Below are 17,240 nucleotides of genomic sequence, written 5' to 3'. Positions count from 1 at the left end.
AGTAGCCTCCTTCTGCATAATTTGATGAGCAAAGAGAACATTGATGAACTTTTTTAATTATTATGCCGCTTGGGATTCTGACACAAGCGCCACAGAGAGGGAGGGGGGTCCACCACTACAGCTGCAAGGGAGCTTTTTTTTTTTTTTCCCTTTCTCTCTTTTTCCTCTCTCTACCTCCCCTTTTTTTTTTTTTTTTTTTTTAATTCATCCAATTTGTCGGTCCAAATGAAACAGCAAAAGGTTAGAGTGTGGAGTAATTAACAGCAGCTAGTCTAATGAAATCAGGAGGGGCCGGTACACTGGGAGGATCAATACCGCACTAAGAGTGAAGCAAGATGGGGGGATTGTCCAGGGGAAACACACATATACGAACCACTTAATAATAATAAGCTGATGAAACGGCAACATGTTGTCCACTTGTAAATCAAAATTGGTTCGAACACACTGTGACATTATTGCTGTCTAGTAATTGCGTTAGAGGAAAGTTGCTCCTTGTGCACACTCAAGAAGTGTACAGGATTTACACCACTCTGTGTGGTTTGCTGAGAGGGTTTCCCTTTATTGAATGTCAATAAGTACATCAATACACTTTGGACAACTGAACACCAATGCAGAGGGAAATGGGGATTCTATTTATCTAAGGCTACACTTAAGTATATTGAAGACTTTATTAGCCCCTTTTGATGAGGAGGTGTTTTGTTTGCAACAGTTTTATCACACTGTCTAAGACATGCTGCGTTTGCCAGAAATATAAGGGATGTAAATTTGAACTCTGCCCACTGTTTCTTGGCTGAGACAGTCACGTCTCTTGTGCATGCACACACGAGCAGATGGCATTCACGTCTAAGTTTTCCACTGTGAATATTTGTATTATGCGTGCATATGTCTGGATGTGTGTGATTGTGACACGGCCACCTGACAAATCTGTCATTTTCTTCCTATTGATAAATTCAGACACATCCATCTCATCCGTGGGGACAACCACTTGATAGCAGGCCACATGCTTTTTCCCCCGACCCTCTCCAGAGCAGCTTAAGTCATGGACTGTGGTGCCGTACTGACATTTCTGGAATACAGAGCAGCCCTGACAGTCCTCCTTGACCATTATTTTTTACCAACTTCTTGCAGAGAGGCCTGTTGAATTGAACAGCCGCAAACTATAGTGAGCCTCACCAATGAACCCTGTGTCTGAGTCACAAGGAATGTGAAATAGGCAAGGGTAGGCTTTGGCAGCTCCAGAGACTGTGGCTAGCTAACATGGTTCCTATCTCTTTACCTTGCTCTGTGCTTCTCCCCACCTTCAAAGGTGTTTACACTACGAAATAAACTGTTATGTGGGAGGCTACAGAGATGGGAGCAGCAGATCTCATTAGCTTTAAACTATTAGGAGCATCAGGACCCCGGGGATGAACGGTTTTAAGGCTTTCAGTGTAGCTTGAAGTTATCACATCATACATTCTAAAAACTGTTTTCAGTAACTGCAGCGAGGCGCCTTGATGCACCATTTTTTCTTTTAAAACTTTGAACTTAGTATTAATGGAGAAGATTCAACAAAGCTTTGTATTGTGATACTGCGCTACTGCTAACGGAGTGCAGGGGTCGGCCAATTCAGCAAGGATATGTTTGAAAGACAAGAAAAAATGGTTAAATACTGGGTTTCATTTTCTGTATGATTATAATATAGTGGAATAGGTCCATGGGAAGCCAACAGTTATTTTGCCACCAGTGGTAGTAATTGCTGAAAATGAGAAAAAGGAATATTAAATGGATAGTTATTCCTTGGTAAACTCATGTAGACAGATTTCAGTGTCATCAAGTTCACAGAGGTCAGGAGAAAATCTCATCAAAAAAAGGAAAAAGAAAAAAATGGAATAGCAAGACCTTGGAAATCCCGAGGTATTATATTGGCTATGTGTTTAAAGGTGCCTGAACCACCAGTTATTTTCCTGCTTGTGTAAAAATAGGCTCTCTGGATATGTACTAGTTTTAAGAATAAAGGTTGCCAAAACTGTTTTTATGTTTTTTAACATGCTTGAATTTGAAAATTGGAATTTGATGTAATGAACTTAAATCTTGGCTGTTAAATATTAGCTGAACCTTTGTTGAGGCAGTACACCAAATAATTTCAATTGCCATTAAGTAATAAGTTTGCCATATTTGTCCTTGCTTTTCCATCACCCGGACATATACTGCACCTCCACGGTTTCTGTTTGTTCAGTATTTTATTTCACCTACTGTTCATGATAGAGTTTGGACTTTTTGTTGCTACATATTGGTCTGAATGTATGGTCAACCTCTAAAATGACAAAAATACACAAAATCACTAATCACCATTAAACTCTGCTTATGTTAGGAAACTCAATAGTTTTATCAAATGTATAGACAATAAACTCTGTGCAGTGTAATAGACCTTTTTCATGCTGAGAGATATGTACAGTCTTGAATAATATACATTTATTTTTATACTCTAAATGTAAATGTATATGTACTGAGGGAGATTGATTAACTGCCCTATGTACAAAAGCTGATGGAAAATTGTTTTAATATCCCTGATATACCCACAGTCGGCTTATTGTCTTTCTCCTGCACACTGCAGGCTTAGTTTCAGCTGTAGATGTAATATTAGCTGCTTTCCAGTCACCTACGCACAGCCGGAAAGCACCCATACCTACCTACCTTCTGACTATGCCTTTTGATTATTACCCAGTCCTTCTACCTCTCTGCCAACCTGCCACACCATTGCTCTGACCCTCACTGGAGAAGAAAGGTTGCTGCAGCACTTCAACCTGCCTCCAGTACATACTGGAACTCAGTTCTGGGGAACTCAGAGACTGCACTGCAGTTCACTTTACAGAGAATTAGAACAATAATATATATATATATATATAATTATTTGCATGCATTGTTCCAAAAAATGCCATACAATGGTACAAAGTGTTCTATATGGTCATTTCACTCTTAACTACATTCTCTATTTATTCATTGTGCAGCCACTGTCTCTAAAAAATGGGATACATTTGGATACAGAAACAGAGCACAATAAGGTCTGGTGTTTTTAATCAATTATTTATCCAATATTTTAATGATCAGAGTGCCTGGGGTGATCAAAGGCTTGGTTCGAGCTCCACTGCCTTTGCTCGCTAAGACATCCCTCTGTACTTTGATGTGGTTCACCAACAAATGCACTTATCTTAAGCATAACTCTCTCCCAGGCTTGCATGTGGGTGCTTTGAAACTGCTAGTTTGAGAGGCGTACGTACAGAGAGAAGGTCACTGACCAATCCATACAGAGGAGGAAAAAAAGACAAAACTCACATAGTTGTGGTCTCCAGCAATCAAATGTACAACTACTTTAGTGAATGTCTTCTAAATATGAGACAACCATAGGTCACCTTCTCAGATCCCTCATGTACATTATCATATATTTAATTGGTTGGCAAGGTCTCTAACTTGAAGTATGTGTCACGAGATGTTGAATAAAACATTACTGGGAGAAGAAACAACTGCCTGATGGCAGCCTCAAGTAAAATCCTGCTTTAAATGACCAGTGAGTGGATGCAAATGAGCAGCGCCTCAAACAGACCTGACAAATGTTGGTGCGCTCAAAAATGCAAAAAAGGGGGGGGAAATATAGATAGGGTGTTAGTGCTATAGCAGCACAAGCCATAATGTCAGTTTAGTGTGGTGATAGCTTATGTTGAGTTTATAAGATCTATTTATATATAACCTATATATGTCTCCATTGGCAGAACAGCCATGGGTTTGGTTGTGCCTATATGCAGTTTTTGCATATCTAACTTGTTTCTTGTTCTTAAATGGGAATAATCTACACAGCATTAATTTTGTAAATCAGTCCCTCATGCATTCCACTTGTCATAATTACTTTGAATGTTTTCAGTTCTTATGGAATTGTTACTAGGCTTTTGACAACATCATTCATAGATTTATTGTTTATTTTATGAGTGGACTACCAGCTGTATGCAGGGGCCATATACTGTAGCGGGACAGTTCAGTTTTTGTGCCATAAATCAAGCAGGCACAGAACAAGACTTTCATTCATTAGAAATCATGTTCCTGGGTACCTGGTGAATGTAAGCCCTACATTTCCTCTTTATTAGCTCTGTTTGGGTCTCCACCTACTTCTGAGTGAAATATGTGGCTCTTTGGCTACTGAATGCTCCACAGGGTTAACCAACTGTCTGCCATTTGGTGCCAGAAAAAAAAAAAAAAAAAAAAAATTACATCCAGTACCTAAATATTTTTTTTCAACACAACACTGAAAAATAGATGTTGGCATCGAGCAGCGCGGTGCCATAATGGCCATAACCGCTAAAAATGATATATTTTTGAAAAATTGAAGCTTCAAACAGCTGAAGAAGAGCCAAACAGTTGGTGACATGTTGATTTTCTTCTTAGAAAACTTTGCCGGCGTAGTCAGAAATATACAGTATGCATAATTTGTGCGCCGAGATACTTCATGACAATGAGATGATTTAATGGTTACCCACACAAAGGTCTTAAATATGCCTGTCTCCACACAAACATTGCTTATTATAAATAATATACAAAACAGTTGCTCTCCTGTGCAGTTATTTGTCAGAAGTTTGGAGACGTTTCTTTTAAATCCAGTTGAGTTGTCCACCATGAAGCTCTACTTTGTGTTTGATGAATAGTGCTGGGCGTACTGCTCTATCGCTCAGTCAGTAGCTGCGTCCCTTGGTGAACAATTATGGCGGGATAATCTGTTGACATGAACTTGTTTCCTGTTCATTGTTTTACCGTTCCACCTCAGCAGTCCTCTCTGCTTTTCCCCTGTCTAAGTGGCTCCTCGTTGCCAGATTCCTTCTATTTTCTTTGCAAATCAAGTCATGTACTCAGATTATTATACACAGTACAAAGAAAACAAAATTAGTGATTAAAAATTAAATACTCTTATCTCTCTGTGAGTTATCTCAGTCCCCAGAGAGAGGATGCTATTTTGCAGGCTTGCGGGTGTCTTTTGTTCCCAATTTAGAAGCTTGTCGCTGTTTATTGTTAATTTTTGATGCTTCATTTGATATTCTGTTCACTTTCCTCCCTGACATGCAGAGAAAACATCTTTATCAAAGTGTCAGTTGTATGGCTCGTGTTGTCAGGATGTCAGGTTTGCCCTATTCTTTACATTTCTGAGGAGAGGGTGTGTACTCTGCAGCCGGGTTTGTTGGTGTGCCAACCGAGCATGGAAATGTGCTGTACAAACTCAGTGTCTGAGTAAAAAATCAATATGTATCCAGAATCTCTATTTCAACTTAAAAAAAAAAAAAAAAGACATTAAACCTCTGAAAACCTATGAGGTTGTCAATTGTGAACTCTGACTGGCTTTAAGAAGTTAGAGTCAGACAGCGATGTGAAATGACTGTTCTTCTGTCCTTGCAGGAGGCCTGTCAACTTGGCAAGATAACTTCTGTGAATGTAAGTCTCACTCTGTTCTCTACTCTTTCCTGCATGTGCATGAGCATCATTACAGCATGATACTGTACAGGGGTTTGGTGGGTTACTACAGTATATTTCATATACATCACACCAACAATAAATCTGCATGTCACCACTATAATCTTTGTTGCTAGAAATATACATATTGTTGCTACTATTTGAAAACCACCTACTGATGTAAATGTTTTATAACTTCCAGTGAAAAGGTTAAGTGGGTTAGATATTAAGTAAATTCTGCCACCATCAGGATTCTAAAAATTTTTTTTTTGAATCCTTGTAAAATCATTTTGGGGATGGAAGGTTTTAATCCAATGGCAATGATTGATCTATTTATCTTGTCCATGACCTGACTGGTGTTCTGTTTTTTTTACTTTACTATTCTTTTATGTGTCTGTAAAATTGCTTTGTTATTCTCGTATGAATATGACTGAAAAATCATGGGTAAATGTTTTAAGACGCCAGGGATTTGTTTTCTTCAAACAGTGTCTTAACTTGAGAGAGTTCTCAAACTGCGTATTTCTCCATGATCACACAGAGAAGACATCGAAAGCTTTTTCTCATCATTTAAAATGTTTTATTTTATGCTTTAGAAAAGGTACATGTACCGAAAAGTTTTGCTCAGAGTGAAATGAAAGCATCTTTACTTTTGAATTGTCTTTATTGTTGCATATTTAACTGAAACATTCAAAAGAGATCAAGGGCATTTCTCTCCTCTTAAGACACCATTAACATTAAATCCAATTCTGTCTTGTTTCGTCTGAATATGCCTGTGTGCAGACATACACACAGGTCAGCAGTCTTTGGTCCATGGGAGCAGGACTGTCATAGTCACTCTAACACTTTGCACAACAGTTTCAGTTTCAGCAGACGATACTGCCCCTGTAAAACCCTGCCCAACATGGCCTGTGTGTGTAGTTCTAAGTTTTGGGAGAACAGTCTTTCCACAGTCCACAGTTGTTGGCTATTTTTTATTGTTTGGTATAGATTTACAATCCAACTGCTATATATCTGTCACTTTATGTTTACTGTGATTTATATCTAAGTCATTATATTGGTAACATTTTACAATTATTAAAGTTTTTCGTAAGACCCCGATTAGCCAGGACCAGAGAGTGTTCATAATACCGTCATAGTTCATGTTGCACAGAGAAGATCATCATAGCTGATGACTCAATAACAGATAAATTATCATTTGATTTGTCAAAAATCACCCAGTAATCTCTCAACCCACTTGCTAGAATCACCTCCCCCTTGCTTATTCACGCTAACTCACCATCTCACACCCTGTGGCATATTCACCTCACATTCTGCTGTAGAACACTAAAAAAACAAGGGTTTTGTGGATGTTGCACGGTCTTGACACCAGACAGAATAGCGACAACTGGGGCAGTGTTTTTTGATTTTTTTTTTTTGTTGTTGTGGATTGTGCCATTGCTGTTTTTTTTTTGGTTTTTTTTTTCTCCATATAAGACATGTGAGACATGACAAATCAGCATCTCCTCTGAACAGATTTATGCAGGTCTAGGTGTGCCCGCGAGCTGATCCTTATCTGAAATGGCAGAGCCAATCTCCCCTGATTCACTCCTAAGTGGTCCCTGTTTATCACTCAAAGTGGGGTGGTTGTCAGCCAAGTCCTTCTCCACGCAGCACAGACTTCTTTGCTATTTCTAGAGGGTGGTAGACGGGGGGGAAAAAAGTATGTATGATAATAAAACTCAAAGAGCCGAGGTCTAGCAAAGGACAAGGTGGCAGCCACTTGGCCTCCCCTCCTCTATATCTAAATATAACGGACTTCTAATCCGGTAACCCGTGAATCCAGCCCCATCTGCCTATTGTTTGGGCGGTTACCAGAGGGAGGGCTTTGGATCGGCTGGCCTGTTATATGGTAGAACTTGGCATGCATCGCTCCTGTTCATTTTATCTCTGTGTACATACTTCTCAAGGCAGTGTTTTATCTGGCTGAACGGGCTTTGTTTGGTCTTGATATCTCTTACCGCAGCTTGTCTTTGCTTTATGGATTTCTGGCAGCTTCTTTAAATAAGTGATAATGCTTAGCAAAACACTCACCTTGACTCCTCTGCGAATGTTTGTTTTTGTTTGTCACGTTTGTCTTTCAACATTAATGTTTCATTCACGTTAGTCATTATCACTGGGAGCAAAACTTTTATTTATTGAAGACTTATTAATGGTATTTAATTGTAATTAATATTGTAGCTAAACCACTTAGCATTGAGATTCATCATGAAATCAGATTAGGCCTTTCTTAACATCTGGCACCAACTTGAATGGGCTTGAATAAACAGAACCCTAAAAAGTAAGACACTCCCTTATGCAACATGATTATGTCCTAATTGTCGTGGACAGCTGTTTGTTCTAATAGATTCTGGATGCCATTGTTGGAGCAAGTTTCCAATAATTAGAATCATGTGGAGAGGAAGCATGCTTTCTGTAGAGCTGCCAACCTTCCGTAAGTGGGCTCTTTTCTTTGCTGGAACCTGGACTTTACTTTTCGCGCACATCCTCCAGTAATTTGAGAAACAGCTGCCAACACTGTTTGAGAACAAGTAGATATTTAGACTACTTGAAAGCGTGGGCAAACATGGCACACAGAACTATATGATTTTGCCAACAAGGTATTCATCTCTTCTCTGTCTTAGAAAAAGAATAAAATCATGAGTGGAGTGGGGGGAAAGCGTTCCTCTCTGTACAGGACTTTACAAATACACCTCATCATTTGGCAGCAGAACCTCACGCCACATGCAGTCAAAGCCAGATTAATTTTAATCCTGCTTCATATATGCATATATATATATATATATATATATATATATTTTTTTTTTGGTTCAGAAATTAGTGCAACGCATGTGAACAGATCCTGTTTTTCTTTCTTATTGTTGTCGGTAGAAAAGAAACAATGACAAAGAGCTTCAGTTTCTGAGTTAAATAACAGAAGAGTTGAAGGTTGTGTGTGTTTTTCTGTTTGTTTTTTTATCTGCCCTTTTTCCTCCCTTTTTATGCGTATCTCTCATCCAACTTTTACTAACTGGCATACACACACACACGCGCGCGCGCACACACACATACAAACACACACACACTCACCACACACTGATTTGTGGCCTCGGGATCTAGATGAATCAAGTAAATAGAATATTTAGCTAGCTGTTTCAACATCACAGCATTGAAAACCACTCAGTTGTGCTTTCAGGGTGCTAATTGTGTGGATTTAGGTTAGTCAACCCTCTCTGATAGTTTTCAAATGAAGCTTTTTGTGCACTTGGTTTTTGGCAGTTTGTCCTTCATTAGTGCCAGACTTTATTTCACTCTCCCTCGCTCCTCGATTTTCCTGGCATTATTTAATCTTATCAAAGAACAATAATTGCTTTATCTACGCACTATAGTAGCTAAGGAAAAATATGTTTGCACAGAGACATCACCTCCTCCTGAGCTTGAAGGAACATGTGTTAATGATGTTCTTAATTCAGGACTTGCATATTGCTTTTGTTGCTATAGCGATGAAGAAAATCAAGACAGTCATTTGGGCTTCAGTTGAAAAAAAAAAAAAAAATCCTCTCATCAGTTTGAATAATGGGACGAATAAAATTCACCGCAATAACCGAAGCTGAGGGCGTAATTATATTTTATGTGTTTTATGCCGCTATACAGTGTGATGCAGTATGATGTTACACAGGGAATCATGTAGTATATCACTGCGACAATGCTCGGTTTTTACCAGTTTTACCTCAAAGCCAAGTCAGATCTCCTCATTCCTTATTTTTCTTAGTGTTAAACTCTGAGGAAAAGATATTAAAAAAAAAAGAAAAAAAAAAAAAGTAAAATGAAATCAGTGGTGTCCACAGGTTACCCAGCGAGCTTCACAATAGGAGTGATTGTAACTGTGTGGTTTGTTTTCTGGAGGAATTGCTAACATGTTAGCAGACAACAGCGTATGCAGGATGTGTTTTCTTTTTAGCTCCAAAGAAAGGTCGCAACATGAACTTCTGTAAACCTCGAGAGAAATCAAAGAGACCTGCACTTCTCAGAAGAAAATGCCCACACGCCTGTGATCCCCAAGACTTTTCAAATCAAAGTCTCAGCCTCCACACCCATCTCTACCTCTTTTGTGTCTGAAATGGGTGAGAGGGAAAACTAGGACATAGTTCAACGTGGTAATATGCATCCCACCTATTATCAGGACGGGAAGTCTCAATTATAAATCTTAAAGTCAGTTTATTATCTGAAAAGTAATTCACCAGACTCAACAGACCAGAAATCATTTTTGGGTTACGAGGTCACTGTTTCAATTAGTCCCCTTGGTGACAAGATGCAGTTTTGGCATATGTTCCTATTAAAAGCAGGTAAAGATGATGGATGCAGTGCTGGGCGTGAAACAAAAACACTTGATACAATTAAGCAAGGATTTCCCTTGTAAATGCCGTCCTACAGTACTCATTCACCCATAAACAAGCATTGTTGTCATCGCTCATGATGATATTAATAATCTTTGTTTGTCAGTGTTTGTGTGCCAAGACTCTCTCCAGGAGCAGGGAGGATAACAGAAAGGATAGGTTCTTTAATACCAAAGTGCACGCGTCCCTGGAACGACAGAGGTTTTAAGGACATGATTTAAATGTTTCTGAAATGTGTCTGAGGTCAAGGGGAAACTTTGTATTGATTATTACATCCGTTTAGTGACTCACTCAGGCTTTAACAGCTCAGTTCAGTCAAATACAAAAAAATGAAAAAAAAATATATTATATTTATTTTTCTCATGAAGTTGTTGTGTTATAGCCTCAAAGGCACACACATAGTTTTGGTTTTAGGTTGTGGCAGAGAGAGTCTTATCTGAGATTTCGGTCCTCACCTCAATACAATGGTGAATGGAATTTCAATTGTGGTGCATTTCAAAAGCATTGAAATATTACATTTTTGAAAAATCAACAACAAACTGACTCTTCAGAAAGGATGTCCTTGTTCCTGTGGACAGACCTGACTGTAAACAGTTTTCATTGGAACTATTTTCTACTGTAAAAAATATAAAGACTGTTCTCATTGTGTTCTATGGATTTTTCAGAGGAACTAGAGACTGTACAGAAAAAAAGAAGCATTTCTTTTGATTTCTTTCAATGTTTTTTTTTTTTTTTCAATGCTGTGAGCACAACAGATAAATTTAATAGTGTATTCACTATCCATGCACACAGCACTACTTGCAGTTGCTTGTTTGTGATCATTTATTTATTTGTTTATTTATTTTCACTTTCTCTGATACTTTAAACTGCATGGAAGAGTTTTCTAATAAAACCTTTCTTCTTTGTCCATGTGCTCCAGACCCAGCGCCGTGTGACATTCCATCTTCCAGACGGTTCCCAGGAGAGTTGCAGTGATAGCGGGCTGGGAGACCCGGAGCCTAGCAGCACGGCCAGCACCACCCAGCCTCTTCCCCTCAGCTTCCCCCAGGAGGAGTACTATGAGCAAACATCACCCAACAGCCGTACCGAGGGAGACGGAAACTCAGACCCGGAATCCAGTGAGTATACGGAGTTTTGTGTGTATTTTCAGGCAGCAGGCAAATCTGTTGTGTCTCATTTTTTATTGTTTTTTTTGTGATTTTTGACACTGAGTGTCTGCAAACGCAATTTACAGGAGGCCATCTGTGTTTTTAGACAGTAAAATTATTTACTGAGATTACAGCTGTGATTTTCATAGTAACAACACAGCCTTGCAGATGCTTAACAAGCAACCATTTTCTTTCGGATGACTAGTAATAAGTTGGTTACACATTAACGTTTTTGTCAGGACAATAATTTTGTTGCAGGAGAAGGAGCATTACGCCACTGAGAGGGAGAGGAAGAGTTGATCCATGTGCTTTATTATTCAGCTTTTCCTTTTAAGATGAAATCAGAGACCATCTCAGTCATATTACAGATGCAAATAAATTGGATGTGATCAAAATTGAAAGTAAGTCTGTTGTTATGGGAGTGCAGAATGACATTAAGGGTGCAACTTGTATTATTGACAATTAATTTTGTAAGCCTGAATATTGTAAATGTTGTCCAGGGTTAAGCTGTACAATGTGAGGGGAATTCTACCTCTGAAGTCGGAACTCTGTTCCTGAATTTATTCAAATGATTCACAAGACAGCTGTCACTGCATGGCTTACTGCCCAATGATGTTCTCCATAAAAAAATCCATTGAACGCAAGGATGCACAACTCCTTCCTCATACATATACAACAGATTTTTTAAAAATCATTGCTCAAATAACTGGCTGAGGGGAAAAAGAAGAGTGCTTAAGACATACCACAGAGGACTCTGGGTTTTGTTTTTCTACCAGTGCTAGATGAGATCCAAAGAGAGCATGCCAGTGATGCTGCTGAAGTGATTTTGCTCCACCTTAACACGAACAAGGCTATTCTGAGTTCCCCATCAATGTGTCTTTGTCACATACCAACCTCCCCCCTCACTTCAAGCTGTATATTCTAGTCCTGATGAATCAGATTGTATTATCTGGAGGTAACCCTGCCTCGTGTATTGCAGAGGGGCATGAGGCTCAGATTGGAGCGGACCTTCACTGCTCGTGTGGCCCGTGTGTCATTGCCAGGAATGGTTGAGCCATTGCATGGAGTTACCTGTCAAAAAAACTATCTGTTTTTTTTTCTATACAGCAGAAAAGAAAACCTACAGGACAGGCAGAAATAGATTGCTTTGCATACACCTACATGCAGTATAGCCATTGTGTCATAGCTGTAAGTGAGACAACAGTCTCATCCTTGGTGCATCTGCCTCCCCAGCAGCTGCGCTGACAGGTCCGGGGCTGGGGTGTCAGTGTGAGTGTGATTGTGAATACATTTGTTAGACATTAGACAAGATGGCTGACATCCTGGCGATGAGGACCTGTTCATTTACATGCGAGGGTCCGTCCCATTTGTGATTTTTCTGTTTTTGATGAGAGGATGTTGCAAGCTCAAACAAGAAATCCGTTTCTTTTACAAGATAGTCCTTTTTACACATCCAGCTGACCTCCATATTCCCTCACAACAGTACACACACCTGTATACACACAGCCCCGTGTATGAACACACACACACACACACATGCACACACACATCTAATGATCAAACCTCTAGCTCCCCAGCTGTTCTCTTTAATGTACTCACCATGGTGACAGCAGTGATTCACATATGTGATTCATTCATACACAGAGGCAATTGCTCATCGTCTCATTAATATTCAGTGACATAAACATCACATACTTCATAAACTTACTCAAATACTGCACTTACCCACTTTCCCTCTGGGGTAATATTTGTTGAAGTGCATTAGTTTTAGAGGACCATGCTAATGTAGTAAATGCATGTGTACTTATATAAATTGCTGCATTAAAAATCACAGCAGAGAGTGAGTGATAACGGAATAAGTGAGAGTGTAATATTGGAGTAGTTAGATATTATGAAAGTCACTAGTTATTTGACCAAAACCCCCCTGTAATGCTCTGTAACCTTATCAGGCCAAATGGTATTAAAGTCAATGTAATTCTCACTGATGTTAATGTAAAAACCACTTAAAGCAGACAGGACTTGATCTTGTTCAACGGTTGTGTAAACACCATATGAGAAGTCATTTCATAAATTATATTTACTCATATATAAGTCATTATGAAATTTATGTCGGACTGTGCAGTGTTCAGGTGTTAGATATTTTACCTTTCCAGGCAGGAAATTCTCATTTTATATTTGTATAATTTCAATTAATACATCTTTAAAAGAGCATACATTCTCACCTAAGTCACAAGAGTCCTTTCATTTGCTTTTAGATCCCGCTGATTTAACACACATGCGCTTGCACGCACACACACACACACACACACACACACATATACTCGCACATCATTTGAAGACAGAGTGAAAGTGGTCTGACTCATCTGACTCCATTTTCTCCTTCCAGAAGTTAAGTCAGATAAACTCTGACTCTGTGCTACTCAGTTGAAAAAGAGATGGATGGATCCTGTACATGGCGACTGTCTCAGAGATGAGTGCGCTGGTGACAGAGGGGGGCCTAAGATGGATTAGATATGGTTTTATCAATGAGCACCAGGCTGGCATGGCGGTGGCAATCTCTTATCATGTCGTCTCAATTTGTAAAGCAAAAAGAACAAGGGGAAGTGGAAAGAGGGGAGAGGAGATGGAATGACTCCAAGTGAAGAAGGAGAAATAGAGCTGAGAGACGGAAGCAACGAGACCAAAGCAACGGTAAAAGAAAAAAAAAAAAAAAAGAGAGAGAATTTCAGGAGTCAGAAGCGGAATTGTTTCGTAAATGTGCTTCAGCTTGGGCCTGAATGTCAACTTCCACTGAATAATTGTCTGTGCCAAAGGCAAGCCATGTGGCCTTCTTATGACAATGAATTTCTCAACTCCTCTTTAAACCTGCATCTTTATTAGACCACCCACTCTTGAAATAAAGTTCATATGACATTTTATGTTTCTATTATTTATGAGTTAGGCGGCTGTTCATTTTATGGGCTCTTGCTTCCCCCTCCAGGCTTACTTCACCACCCCACCATCAGTCTTATGCTGTCGCCTCTTTTGTCACACATTGTTCCAAAGGTTTTGATATTTCCTCCTTTGTCTCGACAAATAGATAAAAGCGGCAAATTAATATCATTAGCATGTGTGTTTTTAGGGCCAACCCCCCGTACATCTGACTGCTGGCTGGTACAGAACTACACATCCAGAACAATTAGGCATGATGAATCGTACCTGTCCCTTTTGGCCAAATTGCAACACTTCATCAAAACATCAAAAACAGGAACGCATAATGATATGCGATGCATCTCTTCCCTTGAATAAGACGGATGCACACTGCTGTTTCAGTCTCTCGTACTGAGACGCGGTGCTGCTGCATCCTCAGTGACTGACTTTTCATGGCATCACTAAGAGCACTGTTGTTTTACATTTGATACTAGAAGCATCCAGTTGATGAAAATGTCATTCTTGACCCATATTGGCTCAGACATTGTGTCCTGTGGATGTTGTTGTCATTTTTTGAAATTTAAAAAAAAATAAATGTTTTTTTAAATGGTAATGACCAGCATCTTCTGAGTGATGTTACAGCACTTGTGATCATTCCAGCTTTGTTGACATTGAATAATTCAATCCCATGTTTTTTTTTATTTTCATGCATTTATTAATTTTCGGACCGCCCATGCTGTAAAGTTGATGTTGGCTTAATGATGTCCTGAAAGGTTTTTGTTGAAGGATGGGACTCATCATGTCACAAACAGGGAACAGTACTAAGCCCTCAGACAAAGTGCAGCAAAGTGGGAGCAAATCCCTGCGTCTAAATCCTTCACATTTTTCAAACAATACACAAATTTGTTCTCTGGACGATTTGTAATATTCTTATTTCTTTCTCCTGTTGTTGGAGTTGAGGGATTTAGGAGCTTGTGCTTTTGCCCACTTACAAGCAGCTCAGCAACGGCAGTTTTGAAGCAGTGCATTAGTCTCTGGAAAGAAACATGAAAACGCTGTATACTGTAGTGCCGTATCTTAATCTGTGGCATATGGCTTTCAAATGACCAGCTTACACCTTGTCTGTCTAAGATCTAAATCTGCTATTAAAATAAGCCAATCCCTTTTAAACACTGCAAGTATAATAAGATTATAGTTTTAAATATGCTGCACAGTGTATTATAAAAGCGGAGACTTTTTTACTAAAGGGAATTGCTTCATCAAATAACAGATTTCAATCAATGATTTTGTTTGATATTTAAATTATTTTTCACTTCATGCAATTGTATGTCTCAAGCTTTTAAAACAGATTGCATAATTCCTGATTCAAGGAGACAAATAATCTGATTAAAGGCTTGCGGAGTTCTTACTTTGTGGGGGTTACGTTCTCAACTCTTTGATTTCTGTAGGTCCAAAAATTTTCATAATAACTCTCAGACTGAGTTTCCAGTTGACTGATTTACAGCTGCCCTTTTCTGTGTCTTTGGAAAAGGCCACTTGACTTGATCTAGTGTGCCAAACACGTTGGTACCACTTGAATTTTTAATACTTCTCAAACCTCTGACTCTATCCAAGTATGTCTGGCTCGCCAATGGCAAGCTTGCACTAAGATTGGAATTCAACTGTCTAGACACAATCTGCCCATGAATAAAGGGATTTCATTAGGAAGTGAAAAAAACAACAAAAAAAAACAGTTAGATGGTTGTGATTGGAACGCTACGACTTCAGTACAAAACTGTAAGACTACATTTTGTCATTCATACCAACACTTTAACACATTATTATGTGACAGCAACAACGCCATAGTGTTCAGTACAGTTAGCCGCATTAATTATTCATATGAGTCCAATCTCAGTTTCACTTTGAGGGTTCTCATATGCAATTAGAAGTAATGAATGTGCTTCTTAATTACATTCATTTGTGCAAATTTCCATTCCCCATTGAATTTTTCTGTGGAAACATTGTGACACTGACCAATGGCATATCATTTGCAATGTGACTAAATCCATTCAGCATAGAACAATTAGCTGTAATTAGTGTTACAATGTCATCAGCGACCAGGGGGAAAGACTAAGCTGACATGCAACGGAGAAGAAGACCCTTGTTCGGAGAGTTAAAAAGTCCATCATTGTAGTAAGATCCAGATAATTGGCTGACCACAGGTTAGAAAGATGATGAACTGCTGTAAGACTGTTGGGCTTGATTCTTTTTTTCTTTTTTTTCAACTTTTTATTCATGTAAAGTTGGCTGAGCAGGCATTCTCTTTGATAGCGATGGCCTTCTCCACATTTTCACACTTAGGAGCCAGCCCGTCTCGCCATGGACCGCTGACAAATGAGCAGGTTCACTGAGGTGATTAAGAATGAAGTGCCTTGCTTAAGGGTACATCCCTGGTAGTTATTGAAAGACAGGAGAAAGCATGTCTCATTAATTTCACAACATGAGCTTACATATTGTCATGTTATCAGAGATATTCTGGCTGCGGTGTGTATATTTAATTCATTCCGCACATAAAATGGTAATGCAGCCTGTTCCTTTTCTTGCAGTTATCCCACAATCTACAAGATAACTTCTTCAAACCGCTTTTTTTTTTCACATCATTTGCACCAGTTTGCTTCCCGCTATATATTCTCCTTCATATAAATAAATAAAAGCCTTTGTGCCTTCTGGCTCCTAGAACTTTTTACAGCTGCCCCAGTGGGCCTGCAACAGAGCTAAATGAAGCAACAGTGAGTATTAACCTACATAGATTGGACCTTTCCTTTTAAGATGATTTTAGATTTTTTTTTTTTTTTTCCTCTCTTCTTTTTTTTTTGACCGCCGGGGGTCTAGAGCTGAGTCAGAGGGGGATTTAGATGGACTCATCTGTATCCTTCTCAACCGGTTGGGATTTGGTGGGAGTGCTCAGCACTCAGAGGTGAGGTGGAGGGGAACCTTTGTTTTATCTGGTTCAAATGCCACACCAGTTGTCTCGGAGAGAGAGACGAGCTATTGATCTGGAGGAGTCAACTCAGCTCACAGAAATCTCTCTCCGCCCTCCTTCAAACGACTGAAAAGTGTCATGTTAGAAACCTCCTTTTCCAGAGTATTAGGCCCCTTCTTTGTTGCCCTGCCAAAGTCTTCTGTGAAGTTGAGACGGGAGCTTTCTGGTGCAATCATCCAGATCTTAGCGGGACAAGACGGGGAAGATATTAAAAGATTTCAGGACAATCAGCGCATGGCATTTACAGTTTTCATACCAGTGGAAGTGCTTCACTGCCAG

General features: G+C 39.3%; 1 protein-coding gene across 1 annotated transcript in view; it reads left to right on the top strand.

Annotated features, from left to right (window-relative positions):
* LOC111232503 (protocadherin-11 X-linked-like) overlaps positions 1-17,240 on the top strand; it is a 114,724-nt gene that overhangs the window by 61,515 nt on the left and 35,969 nt on the right. The window contains exon 5 of the mRNA XM_022760061.1: positions 10,801-10,999. Within this exon, the coding sequence (XP_022615782.1) occupies positions 10,801-10,999 (199 nt within the window). The remainder of the gene's footprint in view (positions 1-10,800; positions 11,000-17,240) is intronic.

The sequence above is a fragment of the Seriola dumerili genome, unplaced genomic scaffold, assembly GCF_002260705.1.
Source record: "Seriola dumerili isolate Sdu_G_001 unplaced genomic scaffold, Sdu_1.0 BDQW01000331.1, whole genome shotgun sequence".
NCBI classification, from domain to species: Eukaryota; Metazoa; Chordata; class Actinopteri; order Carangiformes; family Carangidae; genus Seriola; species Seriola dumerili.
Note: the sequence above shows the minus strand (reverse complement) of the source record. Positions and strands in the feature narration are given on the sequence as shown.